We start from the raw sequence: 16,303 nt of genomic DNA on the forward strand, positions 1-16,303 counted from the left end.
GTTGTTTTGGACATATGCTAGTGAAGGTTGACAAAATAGGGAAATTGCTATGCATTCCAAATCCATTTGAAATTGCCAGTATTCAGATGTGATTACCAACAGTTACCAAACTTTAGGTATTCCAAGGACTCTACAGCAAGTCTTCCTCAGGCTTCCCTGCCCGCCTCGTAGCTGGGAACCCTTTTTGCTCTTCAGGCAGAGGGGCTGTGAAGAATTACAGCACCTGCAGCTGCTTCTGCCAGAACCATACTGTGCACAGAAAAGCTGTATCTACTTGTGAAGAAGGACCCTTCCTTGCACAGCTATTGGTCAAACACCTCCAAGCCCTTTGTGAGATATTTCAACCTGTGGCCCATGAATCAAAATTCCATGCTTTAAAAAAAAAGTTGTATGTCTAGTTAGTCCAAACCCCCAATTAGTTTAATAGAAGCTGCTTTATTGTGAGTGAACAATCTAGAGAGTTCTGTAATACAAAGGGGAAACCCACCACTGTAGCCTGTTCTGTACCAGAGACGATGAATGACCTCCCTCTTACTGGTTGGCAGAGGAAAGGCAAGACTCAGGCTCACCTTCATGTCTCTTCATTGAGATGGTGCCCAGGAATTGCAGTGCTGTTGAACCAGTTTTTCCAGGCTGTGTCTTCTTGAGACTCCCGGGAGGAGTCATCCCCGTTCCCTTAATTCCAGAAATCCCTTAATCTATTCTCGTGATTGGATTTGATTAGGAGACTCAAGTAGAGCTGTTGCGGCTGTGCAGGGCCAGGGGACCTGAAGGGATGCAGCAGGAGGCCATCATGCCACCTTGTTTCGGATAGTTCCCAACTCATCGATCTCACACTGCACTTCATCTCCCCTCTGTGGTACAAGAGAATTACAGCAGCTCTTACATTAAGTTGCAATAACAATTTAACACTGACACAGGAGACCATAGCAGACTTCCAGCTTGTGCAGCACCCCATCTCCAAAGCTTATGTTCCCATTTTTTCTTTACAAATCAAAATGCATGTTTCTGTATCATAAACATGCAATTTTAAATGCATATTATAAAAAAACCCCAACCCCCCCACAAAGTATTTGATATGGCTACATTTCCTTATAAAAACCAACTTTATTTAAGTTTATTTGGGTTTTCAGCCCTTAATAGGGGCTTTGACTGCCGTCTCTAAATGCTGTTGCCAATTGCTAATAGAGCATCTGTAGGGTAAAGATGCATTATTTTGTTAAGGGTGGGGAGGTGAAGTTGGATGAACCACCACATACTCTGCTGGGCACTTGCCAGCAGGGCACAAGTGGAGGCAGATGAACTTTGCATCCATTCCTGCCCCAGCCCCACCTGCAGTACAGTTATTTCCCTCTCACTGAGAATAAGGGGGGATTCACTACACCCCAAAGGGGCCCCATCTAGTCGAGAATCTTGTCCTCACAGGACCCAAGTGCAACAGCAGCACTCGCCCCACTTGTGAGGCAAACTTTCTCCAACAGTGGACACAGAACATAGCCGTCATGGCCACTAGCCCTTGATAAATTGTTGGCTATCACTGCCTCTTGGGAGTGAGTCCCATCATTTAACTCTGCGCTGTGCAAAGGAGGACATTATTTTCTTTGTGCTGAATCTTCCAACATACAACTGAGTTTTCTCTCCAGTGTTGAGAGAACAGGAGGTGCTGGATCCACCCTGTGATAAGCATTATGCCCCACGGTGGAGGCATCTGCTCCCCAAACAATGCACAGGGGTGGGGGGGGGGTCCCATGGTGGCAGAGGGAACTGCCTCTCCAAGGTCAAACATCTCTTGGCCCTCAGAGAGGAAGGTCTGGTGCCTTCCTGTGGCCCTTGCAATGCCCAGCCAGAGGCCATAGGACTGAAGGGCCAGTCTATTGGCTTTATGGGATGACCTCACAGCTGCTGCCTTGTTCAGAATGTCAAAATGCTACAAAGGGAAAATAAGCATTTTGCTGCCAATCCTCCAATCAAAAGAGCGCAAACCAGGGAAGATGCTGGCAGAGCCTACAAATTAATTGGGAACAGGGCTCACCTTGAGAAAGATGGGGGGCTTCCGGAAAACTCCAACACCCGGGGGAGTCCCCGTGAGGAAGACGTCTCCTGGGTACAGGGTGACGAACCTGCCAAAAACAGGCCAGAGCAAGATTTATTACTAAAAATTAATTTTTTTATACCCCACCCATCTGGGCGGCTTCCAGCACATATAAAAACATACTAAAACGTCAAACATTAAAAAGTTCCTGATACAAGGCTGCCTTCAGATATCTTCTAAAAGTTGTGTAGTTCCTTCTCTTGACATCTGATGGGAGGGAATTCCACAGGGAAGGTGCCACTGCTGAGAAGGCCCTCTGCCTGGTTCCCCAGAACTTCACTTTTCACAATGAGGGAACTGCCAGAAGATCCTCGGAGGTGGACCTCAGTGTCCAGGCTCAACAATGGGGGGGGGGGAGAGGTTGGAGACGTTCTAGGGATACTGAAGGCATACTTAACGTATTTTTTGATGTATAACACGCCCCCGTGTATAACACAACCCCTATGTTTTGAGACTCCAAATAAAGAAATCCCCCATATGCACTATCCGTGTATAAGATGATCCCCAATTTTAAACTAGAAAAAATAGGGGGGGGAAATATAGTCTTATACATGGAAAAATGCAGTCATTAATTTGGTACAGTATACCACCTGTAGATCTCAGGGCAGTTCACAATATAAAAATACTGGATAAAAGCCCAAAATGCATATTAAGAACAAGTATAAGAACAAAACAAACCAATAGCCACCCCTCCCCGTCCCATAACACATTTAAAATGACATTGGTTGTCAATCAGTCAAAGGCCCAGTTAAAGAAACATTTCTGCCCAACGCCTAAAGGTGTATAATGAAGGCGTCAGGCGAACTTCCCTGGGGAGAGCATTTCACAAGCAGGGGGCCACTGCAGAAAAGGTCTGTTCTCGTGTTGCCACCCTCTGGACCTCTTTTGGAGGAGGCACGCGAAGAAGGGCCTCGGAGGATGAATGCAGGGTCTGGGTAGGTTCATATGGAGAAAGGCGGTCCTTGAGATATTGTGGTCCTGAGCCATTTAAGGCTTATGGGTCAAAGCCAGCACTTTGAATTAGGCCTGGAAACAAATTGGCAGCTAGGATTGATGTAATAGACTCACAACGTCTTGCCCCAGTGAGCAACCCAGCTGCTGAATTCTATACCAGTTGAAGTTTCTGAACTGTCATCAGAGGCCGCCCTACATATAACGCATTGCAGTAATCTAACCTCGAGGTTACCAGAGCATAGTCAACAGTAGTTGAGGAGGAGACGGGGGTCATGGAGAGCACCTACTTGGAAACCCATGCAACAAGTGCCTCCGTCTTGAATATCAACTGGCTGGTGCTGCTGTTCTGGACAAGCTCCCCATTCACTCGACAACGGATGCCCAGGTTGTGGGGGTCTGTTGGTAGCAACAAGAGGAGAGCAACATGAAATCACACACAAAAGAGAAGGTACAGCATTTATGAAAATGGGGCATCCTTCTGGAAACACAGGAATCATAGAATTGCAGAGTTGGCAGGAACCACAGGGGTCATCTAGTCTAGTGCTTTTCAACCAGTGTGCCGTGGCACCCTGGGGTGCCTTGAATGATGGTCAGGGGTGCCGCGGGCAACACTGGCCTCTGTCCCTCTTTCTTTCCCTCCTTCTTCTGATGCCCTTTTGCATCTCTGCCTCCCAAAGGCTTGCACAGCTGTTTATTGCAGCAGTCCTGGCTATAAGCTCCGCAGGCAAATGGTGCTTCTGGGCGGCACCTCTCTTTGGGGCAGGGGGGGCAGCTCAGAGATCAGGGGCAGCAGCAGCAGCTGCCTGGAGCACTCCCAAGGAGAGGGAAGAGGGGAGGAGGCTGAGGGAACACTCCACAAGGGAGGGTGTTTGGAAAAATGGTGAAGGGCTGCCAGTTCTGCAGGCAAGGGGTGACATAACTGGGCTCCTGAGTTCCACAGGGGTGCCTCAGAAAGAATGTAGTTGGTTAAGGGAACCATGGACTCAAAAAGGTTGAAAACCTCTGATCTAGTCCAACTCCTTGCAATGCAAGAATCTTTTTGCCTAGAGTGGGGCTTGAACACCATGACCCTGTAATTGAGCGTCTCATGCTCTACCGACATGAGACATCCCACAGAAGTTTCCCTATGTCCACCTAGCTCAGTACTGCCTATCCTGACCAGCAGGGGCTCTCCAGGGGTTCAGAGGGGGTCATTCCCACCCTTACCTAGAGATGTTGAGGACTGAACCTGGGACCTTCTGTATGCAAAGCAGATGCTCTACCACTTCCTCTTAAGGCCCTTATGGATTTGCTCTAACAAAAGTATTCTGTGATAAATCAGGGAAGAACGATGGAACCCTGCAGTCTTATCTGTTCAACTGCGGGGTCCCCGGGGCACTTGTGTTATTAATGTACATCGTAACTGCACAGACCTTACTGCAAGCACTTTAGAAACCTCTGGCTGCAATGCAGCGGCAGTCCAGTAGGAACTAGTGGGTCCAGATGTGTGTTCCCATGGCAGCATCCCCTTTACATCAAAGAGATGCATCCAGCTAACAAACCTGCCGGCTGTGTGTCCAGAGGCCTGGGAAGCTGCTGAGACTTAGACTGTTCTTGCTGAAGTGAGGCAATGTGGAAAACTGCCCTTACAAACTGCCCTTATTTCACATGGGCTGTTTATTCACACAAAATGTGGTTATTATCCTGCACTTTGCAATGCAATCATCCCATCACTTCTTTTTTTTTAAAAAAAGTTTTATACAGTTTTATTGAGAATAAAAGAATGTACAGAAATACAAAAACAAGCAGGCAGCATAGATAAAAGGCTAAGCCTTCCCACCACTTTTCTAAACTGCACTGGAAAGTGCAAGAGAAGCACCGCTGGCCGCCAATGTTGTACCACCTCCGTGTGAACGTTATCAGGATGAACACTCAACAAGTGATACTGTGGAACCCCTGGGCATGCTTGACCCACCTCCACTGAAGTACTGCAGCAATTAAAAAAAATTCAGTGTAGTTGAGTCAGCACAACTGATGACTTATTCAGACTATGGATGCAGGCATGTGATACACACGTGACCCTGGATGTTTTCCCCTCTGTACTTCTATTGTAAGGACATTACATTTCTGCAACCTCAAACCAAAAAAATGCATCTCTGCACAGATGGATACACCATGAAGAGTAGGCCAAGAAATCAAGGCAGGCAGGAGCAACAGTGATTAAAGAAGAAGGAAGAGGACAGAGCTTGGTCAGAGAGCCTTGATGGTCCTCAGGTGACTCAAAGGTTACCCAAGAGGATTCTAGGAGATGCAAAATTTACTCTCGAGCAGCTGGGAAGGGGTCCTGAGACAGGCTTGTCCTCTCCTCAAACCCTGGAGGCAAAAAGAAAAAGGGGCGATGTCATTGCTGGTTCCAAACCTGAGATGGAATCCTTGGTGACAAGGGCTGGTCCCAGGGGGCAGAAGGTGTCGAAGGTCTTCCCCAGAAGCCACTGCTTTCCATTTTTCTGCATCTGCCAGTCTCTGGCACTCACATCATGGGCAACGGTGAACCCGGCTACATGGCTCATGGCATCTGACTCCTGGAGGAGAGAAGCAAGATGCAACAATATTGCTGTGAAACTGGGGGCTGGAGAAGAAAAGGTTAATGGGCACTTCCTTTATTAGGTAAACTTCAAGCGATATTGCCATGGGAACTAACAGACTATTTTGTGTTTGCTAATGGTATGGCTTTATTCTCCTCCTCCTCCTCCCCACTTCTGCACTGGCATATTCCTTTTCTACCCTTTCTTCACTCTCCCCTGTGCTTAACAATATTTTATACATCAAACCTGGTTATCGTATGCACAAGAATAAAATGAGGAGACCCATGAACACCACCTTGAGCTCCTTGGAGGAAAGGTTGGCTATAAATGTAATACTAAACTAATAAATACCACTGAAGGAATCTTTGGAAATTCCTGAATGGGGGCAGGCCTTACTTCCCGCTCGGGATGTAATCTAGGGCTGCATTCAGACGTAGTGTTTATTGTGTTAGTTTTAATGGTTATAATGCTGATGCTTCAGTCCCAATTTATGGCATTCCTTTCACACTGCAAGACCAGATGATTTATGGAACTGTGGTGTTTTGATTGATGCACTATCAGGTTGTGCTAAATTTTAAATGGCAGGAAGGAACTGGATGCTCAGGACATAGACCCAAATTTTGTCACGTGAGCAGTAGTTATGCGATTATGAACACCTTGGTAAAATTACAAGGCAATTTTTATTATTTATGAAACTGCAAAGCATTGAAGACATGGATGGTGCTAGATACCGACAACACAGCCATTTTAGCCTACAATCCTGCACCCACTAACTTGGCTATACCACAGAAAACAATGGAACTTACTTCTGAGTAGATATGCGCAGACCTGCAGTGCAGTGTTAATTCTGCAGCTCCCTGCCCTGGGCACCCGGGAAAGGGAGAGCTATAAGACCAAAACAAAACCACAGGTCCCTATGTGGTGCAAATTGCTGACATCTGGCTTACCTGGATGTGTTTTCCTTTCTTCCCAATGATGAAGGCCAGCTCCACCTCCCAGTCCACTTGCTAGAAGAGGGAACAGGCAAGGTCAGTCTTGGCACCTGAGAGATCAGTGCTGGACTAGCAAGGCCAGCAAGGAGAAGAAACACAGGAACCTGACGGACTATTCTCCCAATGTTCCATGCTGCCTTCAGGAGGCCACCCATGGCATTTATCGGAGTTGGTGGGAATTGCCCATGGGGAAAGTGCTGCTATGGTCCTCAGGTCCTGCTTGCAAGCTTCCCAGAGGCATCTGGCTGGGCAATGTGAGAAGATGATGCTGGACTAGATGGGTCTTTGGTCTGATCCAGCAGCCAAGCTTTTCTTGTGGTACAACTGGTAGCACTGGGGCCACAAGTACCATGCTGGCTTCCCATACCTTCTCTTGTGCAAGCCATCCCCCTAGTGAAATTAGGACACCACTAAGCTTGTGTGCTTCCCATGGGCATACGTCTGGCCACTGTAAGACCAGGATGGTGGACTAAAGATGAGCCATTGGCCTGATCTAGCAAGCTCTTCTTATGTCAAGGCTATCAAAGGCACCAGCCATGATGGCTAAGCTCTGCCTCCACAGCTGGACATCAGAAACAACGGAGGGGAGAGCAGTCTTGCTGTTGGGTCCTGCTTGTGGGCTTCTCACAGACATGTGGCTGGCCACAGTGAGAACAGCATGATGGACTAGATGAGTCCCCTTTGGCCTGATGCAACAGGCTCTTATGTTCTTAACCCATCAGGATTCTAGGCTAAGGAAGGGTCACGGCAGTATTCTTCAACCTTGGGTCCCCAGATATTCTTGGAAAACCCAGCCCCATTTACTTCGCTCTCTGCTGGGTGGATGATGTTGTCGTAGGGACCCACGATGGAGCTGCTGAACTTGCTGAAGATTATGGGCTCCTTGGGGATCTTGACATTCTGCTCCAGGCAATGATCCACATAGTTCATCCCAACGCAGATCACCTTGTCTGGGTTCGTGACAGGAGCCAACAGGGTCACCTTGGATCGGGGAAGGACATGCTGGCCAGACTCCTGCGCTCTGTGGGCAGAAGACGGAGACAGAGGCATCTCAAGTGGGGACCCCAGACAGTGTCAAGCAAGGTGGCAGAGAGCGAGAGCTTGCTGCAGCTTCAGCATTGCAAGCAGGTTTTGAAATCTCCTTTGTTGTTTCCAAAGCCTGGCAAGCCTTTTTCACAGACTAGCCACCCCTACCGTTAGGCAGAGTGAGGAGATGCTGGGTGGCCGACAGCCCTGCTAGTTATTCCTCCTCAACCCCCTGCCTGTAACCTCCTGTTAGATGGCTTGCCAACCTTTTTATGCCTGTGAGCAGATTTGGATTTCTAAGTAAAAGCTATGGATACCACCCTCTCTGTTCCATCCCTACCACCCTTGCCCAGGATCAGTGCACACTTCTCTGAGAAAGTGTGTGCGCCCCTGCTTTGCTTTCCCAAGAGATCTGGGTAAAAGTTGGATCCAACAGATTTAATCTGAGCCTTGAAAAGCACATAGAGCTGAAAGCAGAAGTGGGAAAATGTTGCTCTTCCTTCAGCTCTACATACCAAAGGGAGGAAAATATAATCACCACCTCACAACCAAGGGGGAGGGGAGAGAATCAGAGGCTTTGTGGGTGCCAGGAGAAAACCTCAAGGGTGCCAATGCGCCCATGGGTGTCATGCTGGCAACCCCAAAGTTAAAGATCAGAGCTGTGTGTGCCATGCAGCCTGCCTGCACCCCATGGCTAGCCTACTTCCTCAGGTGTGGTACAGGACACACTGCCCTGTTGCCAGGATTGTAACAGGAGGCACCAGCCCAGTCAGCTTCGAGGCAGGAAAGGTGGGGGCACCATCTTGTTCTTTGTCTCAGGTAGATACAGCAACCCAGTCGCTGGATACTACTCTTAAGACCCTGGGCATGGGCCTTGTTTGTACAGCAGGGGTGGGGGCCTTTTTCTGCCTCAGGACCACATTCCCTTCTCAACAACCTTGGGGAGCCACCTGCCAGTCGCAGATGGGGCCAGCGGCAAAAGTGGGTGCAGCAATGAATACAAATGCAACCTTTGTACATTAAGCAAGTTTCTGCATGCACTCACGCGCGCCTCTCAATCCTGCACCCAGGCGAGCACAAGCAATGACCAGAGTTCATTTCAAGACAAAGGCACCTTCTAGGCAGGCAAAAACACTCCCTGAGGGTGTGAAGCAAGGCCACCGAGGGCGTTGCCTGGGCCTGAGGGTCTGCGATGCTGGTGTGGAGGCTTCAGTGAACCCTTCACAAAACCACCCTGCTTGGCCCTATCCCATTCCACTTATTCTGAAAGCTCTCCGCCACCTCCTCCTCCACCCCCCCCCAGCTCTAATGACCCAGATCTTGCTCCTCTTGGCTTCCTCCCTCCACCAGCCAGCAGGTCCTTTTATGACCCTGAAGACCTCCAGATACCTTTTAGCAACAGCGAGGGCTGCATCTCCTCCTTCCAAGAAGGCGCGCATGTTGCTGGGCAGAGAGGGGTCAAAGGCGTTCAAGTCCACCACGTCCCCTCCATCCTTCTCCAGCCCAATCCGGGGCTCTGCCGCAGACTCCTTAGGATGGAACTGGACCAGCCTCATGGCCCCGCTCAGGTGGGACACACACCTGGACCCTAACTTCTTCCAGCGGTGGCTCCCCAGCTGTGGCCAGCTTGGCCTGAGACCCACCAGAAGGGGTATTTGCAGCTGGCACAGCATCCACACCTGCAGGGGGGTGGAGAAAGCAGGCTCAGAGAAAGCAGCCCAAGGGGCACTGTTGGAAGAGCTGCCAGAAGAGGAAGAGCAGCCACTAGGAAATACTGCAATGCAATTCCCCTTTGTGGGGAAGGGAGCTGCTCAAGAGGCACAGCACTGCATTTGAGAGGCAGTGAGAGATCTGTTGAGTCCAGCTGCTGAAGGCCAAGGAAGGGGAGTCCTGCTGAATATTCTTCTTCAAATACCTTGAATACAAATACTTTTCAACAGTGGCAGTTCACACGGAACTACAGCAAAGGCACCTGGGTGCCATCAGAAGTCGGACAACGGAGGATTTCACTCAAAAGATCAATGGCTAGAAATGATGTGCAAGGACCTGGCAAGAAAATGCAGCAGGAGGAGGAGGAGGAGGAGGAGGGGCAAGGCAGAGATCTGGTGGAGCCCTGCCCCATATTATGAAGGTGCCTCTATGCAAAGAGTGACTGGAAGTACAAAAACAGAAGCTTCACCTCAGGGATCCACAGCCTAAGCTCATCCAGGAGAAGGAAAACTCTGGTGAGAAAATCCAGACCGAGGGAGGGAGGGGAAAGTGTGGGAAGACCGTAATTCAGAGGAGAATGTTGTATGTTTCTTTTGATATTAGAAGTATTATGTAGAAAGATAAGAGAAAGTACAGAGGTACAGGATGTCCAATTAGAGCAACAAAATTATAAATTAAGGGCATTTGCAGGTGATGTAGTTCTTTTTCTGGACAAATGTAATGGAGGTATTAAAATGTAATGTGGAAAATGTAATGAAGGTATTAAAAATGATAAAGCAGTATGGTGATCTTGTAGGTTTTTATATAAATAAGGATAAAACAAAAATGTTGGTTAAAAATATAGATTAACAAATAAAATATTACAAGCAAAGAGTGGCTTAAAGGTAGAAAGGTATTTGGATAACAAGTAAAAATGCAATGTTGTGTGAAAATAACTACATTAAAGTGTGGAACAGCATGAAATTTGACTTGTGTAGATGGGTAAGAATAGAGTTTTGGGAAGAAATTCTGCCATAAAAATGAATGCATTGCTTGAGATGAGTTTTCTTTTTCAGACAATCCCAGTAATACATAAAATGAGTTGTCTTAAACAATGGCAAAAAGAACTCTCTATCTGGCAAGGGAAAAAAACAAGAATTAAATATAAAATATTAATAGATGCAGGGGGAAGAGGTGGATTCTTGATGTCGGATCTGAAATTGTATTATGAAGCTTCATGTTTAACCTGGTTGGAGGAATGGCTAACAATGAATAACACTAGACAGTTGAATTTAGAAGGTTATGGGTGGTACGCCAACTTATGGTATGAAAAGAATTTTAAAATCATGTTATAAGAAGCCTATATGGTGTTTGGACCCAATATAGAGATATTTTGGAAAGGAAAACACCATGGTGGTTATCTCCATTGGAGGCAAGTGCCCAACAGGAATTAAATATGAGAGCAGGATGGGATACTTACGGGATGTATTAAAATTCTCTCGTGGGGGGTTGCAAACTGAAAAAACAAGAAGAATTCCAGGAGTGGGTAATGGGGTGGTTTCAGTACCATCAGCTAAATGAACTATTTAAGAAAGATAAGAAACTTGGTTTTGCAAAACAAAGAAGGCAAAGAAAAATTGATTTCAAAAATGTACAAGCTCTTGTTACAATGGGAAACAAAACATAAGCTGGTTAAGTCAACAATGATGCAATAAGCGGGACTTCCGGGGGAGGCGCCTCCAGCAAAGGCAGAATTCCTCTGACCGGGAGGAATCTGCTCCGTGGAAATCTGGGTCTGGCCGCCACGGCGAAGGCGGAGACCCGTTAAAATCACAGGCAGGAGAAGCCTGTGAACGTGGGATTCGGCGGGCACCTTTTGCGCCTCCCCCACTCGCGCGGAACCCCGGTTTTTGGGGCTCCGGAGCGACGTGGGGTGAGCGGCGCGGTGCATCAAATCGTCTGCTTCTTCCACGGAGCGAAGCCGCATAGCTGTTGCTGGAGAGCGCTGACCTTTTCCTGTGGACAATTTGACTTTAAAGTAATTACCCGTGAGTAGAGCTGAAACAGAAGAATTGGATCTCTAAAAGTTTAATTTGGTATCGCAACGGGGAGGTTCAAAACAGGAAGTCTGGCTTCCCTTTTTGTAAATAGACTGAGGCAACAAAGTTGCAAGCTGGAGTCCTGGAAGGTCTTTTGTAAAAGATCAAATTTCCAACGGTAAAGAACATTAAACCCCCTCTTGGAGGCAGGAGAAGAGAGGGGGAAGTTGCGGATTGAGTATGCCTGTGGGAGAGAGCGAAGAGGCTTAAAACACCGCTGCTCTGACCCTGGAAACGGGCTGCTAGTAAGACTGATGGTTTTTTTGTTGTTGTTTTTTGGAATGTTCATTGACAGCGCTTAGAACGTTCATTGACAGTTAGCTAAATAAGAGAAATACATTGTTTCTACTGTTTCCGGTTGTTTTTAAAAAAGGAGGAAAGTAACTGAAAATTGAAACTAACTTCGGATTATTGAAACTGTGTTTAAAAGAGGACATATTGACCGATACAAATACAACCTGTTTTCCCCTAGTGGAAGCTTTTGAAATTGGTTACTTTATAGGAGCTGGGCTAGGGGAATTTCCAGCTGCAAGATAAGAAAAGTGTGAGACTTTGGAATTGACCTTGAATCTCTTAAGTGTTATGACAAACGGAAAGGAAAAAACAGACGGGATGTTGACAGAGGAGGCCTTAGTGGCTGCATTATTGAAAATAAACGATTCGCTGGAACAACTCCATAAGAAAACAGATGTGATAAATGTGAAATTGGATGTTGCAAATATTGAAACTGATTTAATTGTAGAAAGTTTAAATAATTTGGGACAAAAGGTGAATACCAATTCAGAAACCACCCAGAAACTGATACAGGAATCTACTCTGATACAGCAAACTGCAGATGAAGTCAGGGGAAAAAACCTTGCTGCTGAATTTAAAGTAATACAACTGGAGAGTCCCATCCATACAAAGACAACTTGATGAACATAAGCTGACATTCATTATGATTGAACTTAAAGAAGAACGGATGAATTTGAGGACCAGAGCCCTATCTGAATTGGAAAAGGAAAGCCTGACAGAGTTTCAGGAGGCGACAGGACTAACATTGGTTGAGAAAGAGAGGTATTTGGGGGTTAGTATGACCGCCAAAAATGTGAATCTGCTTAAGGACAACTGTGAAGGATGTTGGATTGAAGAGAAGGGGGATTTGGAAATATGGACAAATCAGAAGTTGTTACTGTTGGGCCGAGTCATTGTGGTGGGGATGAGGGCTGCTGTGTTGCTGGGGATGTTGCTTTTGTTTCAAACATTGCAAGCTCTGGATGGGATGGAAGGTCTCAGGAGGTGGCAGAGGGATGCTCCTAGAGTTATTTGGCAGGGCAGGAAGCCTCGAGTTAAGCTTAAGATATTGATGGATGCTAAAGAAGGAGGTGGACCTGCCCTGCCAGACCTTTAAACTTCTTTGTGAACCATCTGCCTTTTGCTGGTTGAGAGAATGGTTGCTTCTTGAAAACACTGAAGTGTTGGACAATGGCAGACGAAGTTGATGGACTATAGGGAATTGGCGGAAATGACTGGCAAGATCTGAGACCAGGGTGAAGAGTCGGTGGAAGAAGATTGGAAAAAGTTTAAAGACTATTTATAGAAATATTGTAAAATTAAGGAATGTTAGAAAAATGTTGGAATGAAATTACATGGCTTTAGTAGAAATGTCATAAGGAATTAAGTATAAATAGATTAATAGAAAATTAAAGGAAAAGTATGGTAAGAATGTGTTAAGATAATTATAGAACAGAAAACAGAGTAAGATGGAAAGGAATTGCTGAAACAAATAATAGAAGTGGAATACAAAAAGGGAGGTGTGAGGAAGTCACTGGAAATAAGTGAATGAAATATAAGATATTTAAAATGTTTGAGGTGTTTTTAAATTGTTTTTGTTTGTTTTTGCTTGATTTGTTAGTCCATGTAGCGTTTTTGTATTGTATTCGTATTGTTTTTTCTTTTTTTTCTTTCTCTCTTTGTTTGTAGTGCTGTGTTGGAAATTTTGAAAAAGTAATAAATATCATTTAAAAAAACAACAACAATGATGCAATAAGCTAAAGACTTGGGTCATAATATTGATATAGCAGCATGGGAAAAATTATGGAAAGTAGATATGAAATTCATAGCATGTTATACATTAAATGAAAATTAATGAAAATGATATACAGGTGGTACCTAACACTGAGTAAGTGAGCCAAGATGTACAAGACTGTGTTGAGCAAATGTTGGAAGTGCCAGCAGGCAGAAGGGACTTTTTCCCATATGTGATGGACTTGTAAAAAAGCAACAGGCTTCTGGAAAACGAAACATAATGAATTAAAAAAAAAATTTAAATCACTATTCCCAAGAAGCCTGAAGCAGTCTTATTAGGAATAACAGGATTAGAAGTCCTAAAAAAAAGATGGTCAATTTGTTTATATCTGCAACCACAGCAGACAGAGTTCTGTACACACAGAAATGGAAAGAAGGCAAGGTACCAATAAAAGAGGAATGGCTTTTGAAGTTAATAGGCTATGTGGAGATGGAAAGATTGATGGCAAAAATAAAAGACCAAAATGAAGAAAAGTATATGGAAGAATGGAAATTCCTTTCATGGGGGAAATACTCTAGCCAAATGAAATCATGAGCAGGTCTTGAAGTATAAGCAATGGAAGGATAGTAAGAAAAAAAGTAGATAAAGAAATGTATAGTAATAAGTATTGAGTATAACGCAGCAAGTAATTTTTTTGTGGGGAGTGGGAATAATGAATGTAAGAATAGAAAGTTGAATTGTTAAGAGAAGTGTATAAATTGGATTTTATGTTAAGTCTATAAAACCAATAAAAAATTAAATATAAAATAATAATAATAATAACAATAAATTTTATTTATATCCCGCCCTCCCCAGCTGAAGCCGGGCTCAGGGCGGCTAACAACAATAAAACAGTACAAAAGTACAGCACAAACAACACTCTAAAATCATTCATTATAAAATTAATTTTAAAAAAGAATGTTGTATGGACAACAGAGTAGAGGCAGTTCACTATGCACATGAAATGACAGCATGGATGAGGCCAAAATCTTCCAGCTGCAAAAAGGCAGCAATAATTGAAGAGTTGGGAGTGGCAGACCGCCCCCCCTTTGCCAAACCCCACCGCAGCTATCAGCTCTCTCTTTTCCTCAAGGAAAAGATTGGTCTTGGCACAGATAGCCTGAAACCCACAGTGGAAGTGAATCCTTATACCAGAACCTTCTCCCTACCCCACCCTCCACTGCTATAATGCAGAAATGAGCAAGTGGCGCTTTTCCTAGCATGGAGATTAAGTGCTGGGGGGCGGGATGGGGCCTTCCCCCATTGGGGTAACCTGCTGCAGCAAAGAGTGCTAGGCTCCAAGAGAACAGGCAGACTTTCTGAAGGGAATAAAATGGGGCCACTTGCAGATCTAGGACAGTCTTCACCAACCTGTTCCCCGCCCCCCCCCTGATGTTGCTGGAACAGAGCATCCGTCTGGAATGGCAGCAATCTGGAGCTGAGCCCCTAACACCGTATCTGAGAGCCAGTGTGGCACTGTGACCAGGAGCCATGAGATACAGCCCTGCCCTAAAGGGGGCTGGACTAGATGTCCCTCAGGGTGTCTCCCAACTCTACCATTCTGATTCTACGGGCCAATCTCCATTCAGCCATGAAGTTCACCGGGTGACCTTGGGCCAGCCGGCCACTGGCTCCCTCTTGGCCTAGCCCAGGTCTTGGGGGCCGGATCGGGCTCAACTGCCTTCTCAATCCAGGAATCGGTCCGGGAATCAGTGTATTTTTACATGAGTAGAATGTGTCCTTTTATTTAAAATGCATCTCTGGGTTATTTGTGGGGCAGAGGAATTCGTTCATATTTTTTTCCAAAATATAGTCCGGCCCCCCACCAGGCCTGAGGGGCTGTGGTCCGGCCCCCTGCTGAAAGTGTTTTCTGACCCCTGATCTAACCCGGCCTACTGCGCAGGGCTGCTGCGAGGATCAAGGAGGGAGAGAGCTCGATGCGGCGCCTCCTCGGAGGAAAGGCAAGAGGACGAGCACATTCCCCGTCCGGGCTGACGGGAGGGCGCCCCAGGGCCGAGGCTGCGGGGGGCGGTCAGGCGCGTGGCAGACCTTCGCCCTCCGCCGGGCGGCCTCTCGCCCAGGTAGGCGCGCGGACTACAGCTCCCAGGGGGCAGCGCGGCGGCGGGGGCCTCAGCAGGTGCGCGTGGCCGTAGAGGTATGAAAAGCGGAGAGTGCGCGGCCGCGGAGGGGCGCCGAGCCTTCCTGCCGCGAGTTTTCTGCCGCGAAACACGCTGCCCTCCGTCTTGCGCGCGGGCTGAGGAGGAGCGCCTTTTCCCACAGCCCCTCGCTCGCTGCTGCTGCTGCTTCCCCCGGTCTCGCCAGGCGGGCGCTGCGCGAGGGGCGGCCGGAGTGGAGGTCCCGAAACCCGCGCCTGCGGACGAGGAGCCCCGCCCGGGACAAAAGGCTTCTGGCCCCTTGGCCGCCCCCGCCGCGGAGCCCCCTTGGCCGCTGCAGCAACTGCGGACCCTCACCTGTCCCGCTGCGCGCAGCCACCTCCGGCCAGGGCTTCCTGGTCGGCGCATGCGCCACAGTCCTCCTTCCGCATGAACTGCAACTCCCAGCATGCATCTCGCTCGCACAGATAAGCGGGGGGGGGGGCAAAGTAGGCGGGGCGGGGAAGCGCCCAATGGCGCTTTAAGCGTTGTTGTTTTTTGCTGAGGTAGGTTTATGGGAGAAGCCGCGGGCAGCCCATGGCCCCCTCTGACGCGGAGGGTAGCATGACGCAGTGTTACTGCGAGCCCCCACAGACATGCAGATATGCCTACTTTTATTTGTCTGCCGCCTTTCACCGGTCAAAGCATGCTCAAGGCGGCTCACAACATGAAAATATGCATAACTGC

The 16,303-nt window shown here is 47.2% G+C and overlaps 1 protein-coding gene across 2 annotated transcripts; it reads right to left on the reverse strand.

Annotated features, from left to right (window-relative positions):
• Positions 1-415: 415 nt before the first annotated feature.
• LOC308483499 (oxaloacetate tautomerase fahd2, mitochondrial) lies at positions 416-16,020 on the reverse strand. 2 transcript variants are annotated; one of them, XM_081017512.1, is made up of 8 exons: positions 15,935-16,020; positions 9,018-9,307; positions 7,407-7,623; positions 6,558-6,617; positions 5,445-5,607; positions 3,334-3,442; positions 2,033-2,120; positions 416-854 (listed from the first exon to the last, which is right to left on the reverse strand). In XM_081017512.1, the coding sequence occupies exons 1-8, from the start codon at positions 15,983-15,985 to the stop codon at positions 792-794; spliced, it is 1,041 nt and encodes a 346-aa protein (XP_080873638.1). In that variant the 5' UTR covers positions 15,986-16,020; the 3' UTR covers positions 416-791. The 2 variants fall into 2 exon arrangements, with proteins under 2 accessions (XP_080873638.1, XP_080873637.1); XM_081017511.1 differs by lacking the exon at positions 15,935-16,020 and adding an exon at positions 10,798-10,902.
• Positions 16,021-16,303: the final 283 nt, after the last annotated feature.

The sequence above is a fragment of the Podarcis pityusensis genome (genome assembly GCF_964106645.2).
Source record: "Podarcis pityusensis genome assembly, chromosome: 8".
Lineage (NCBI taxonomy): Eukaryota > Metazoa > Chordata > Lepidosauria > Squamata > Lacertidae > Podarcis > Podarcis pityusensis.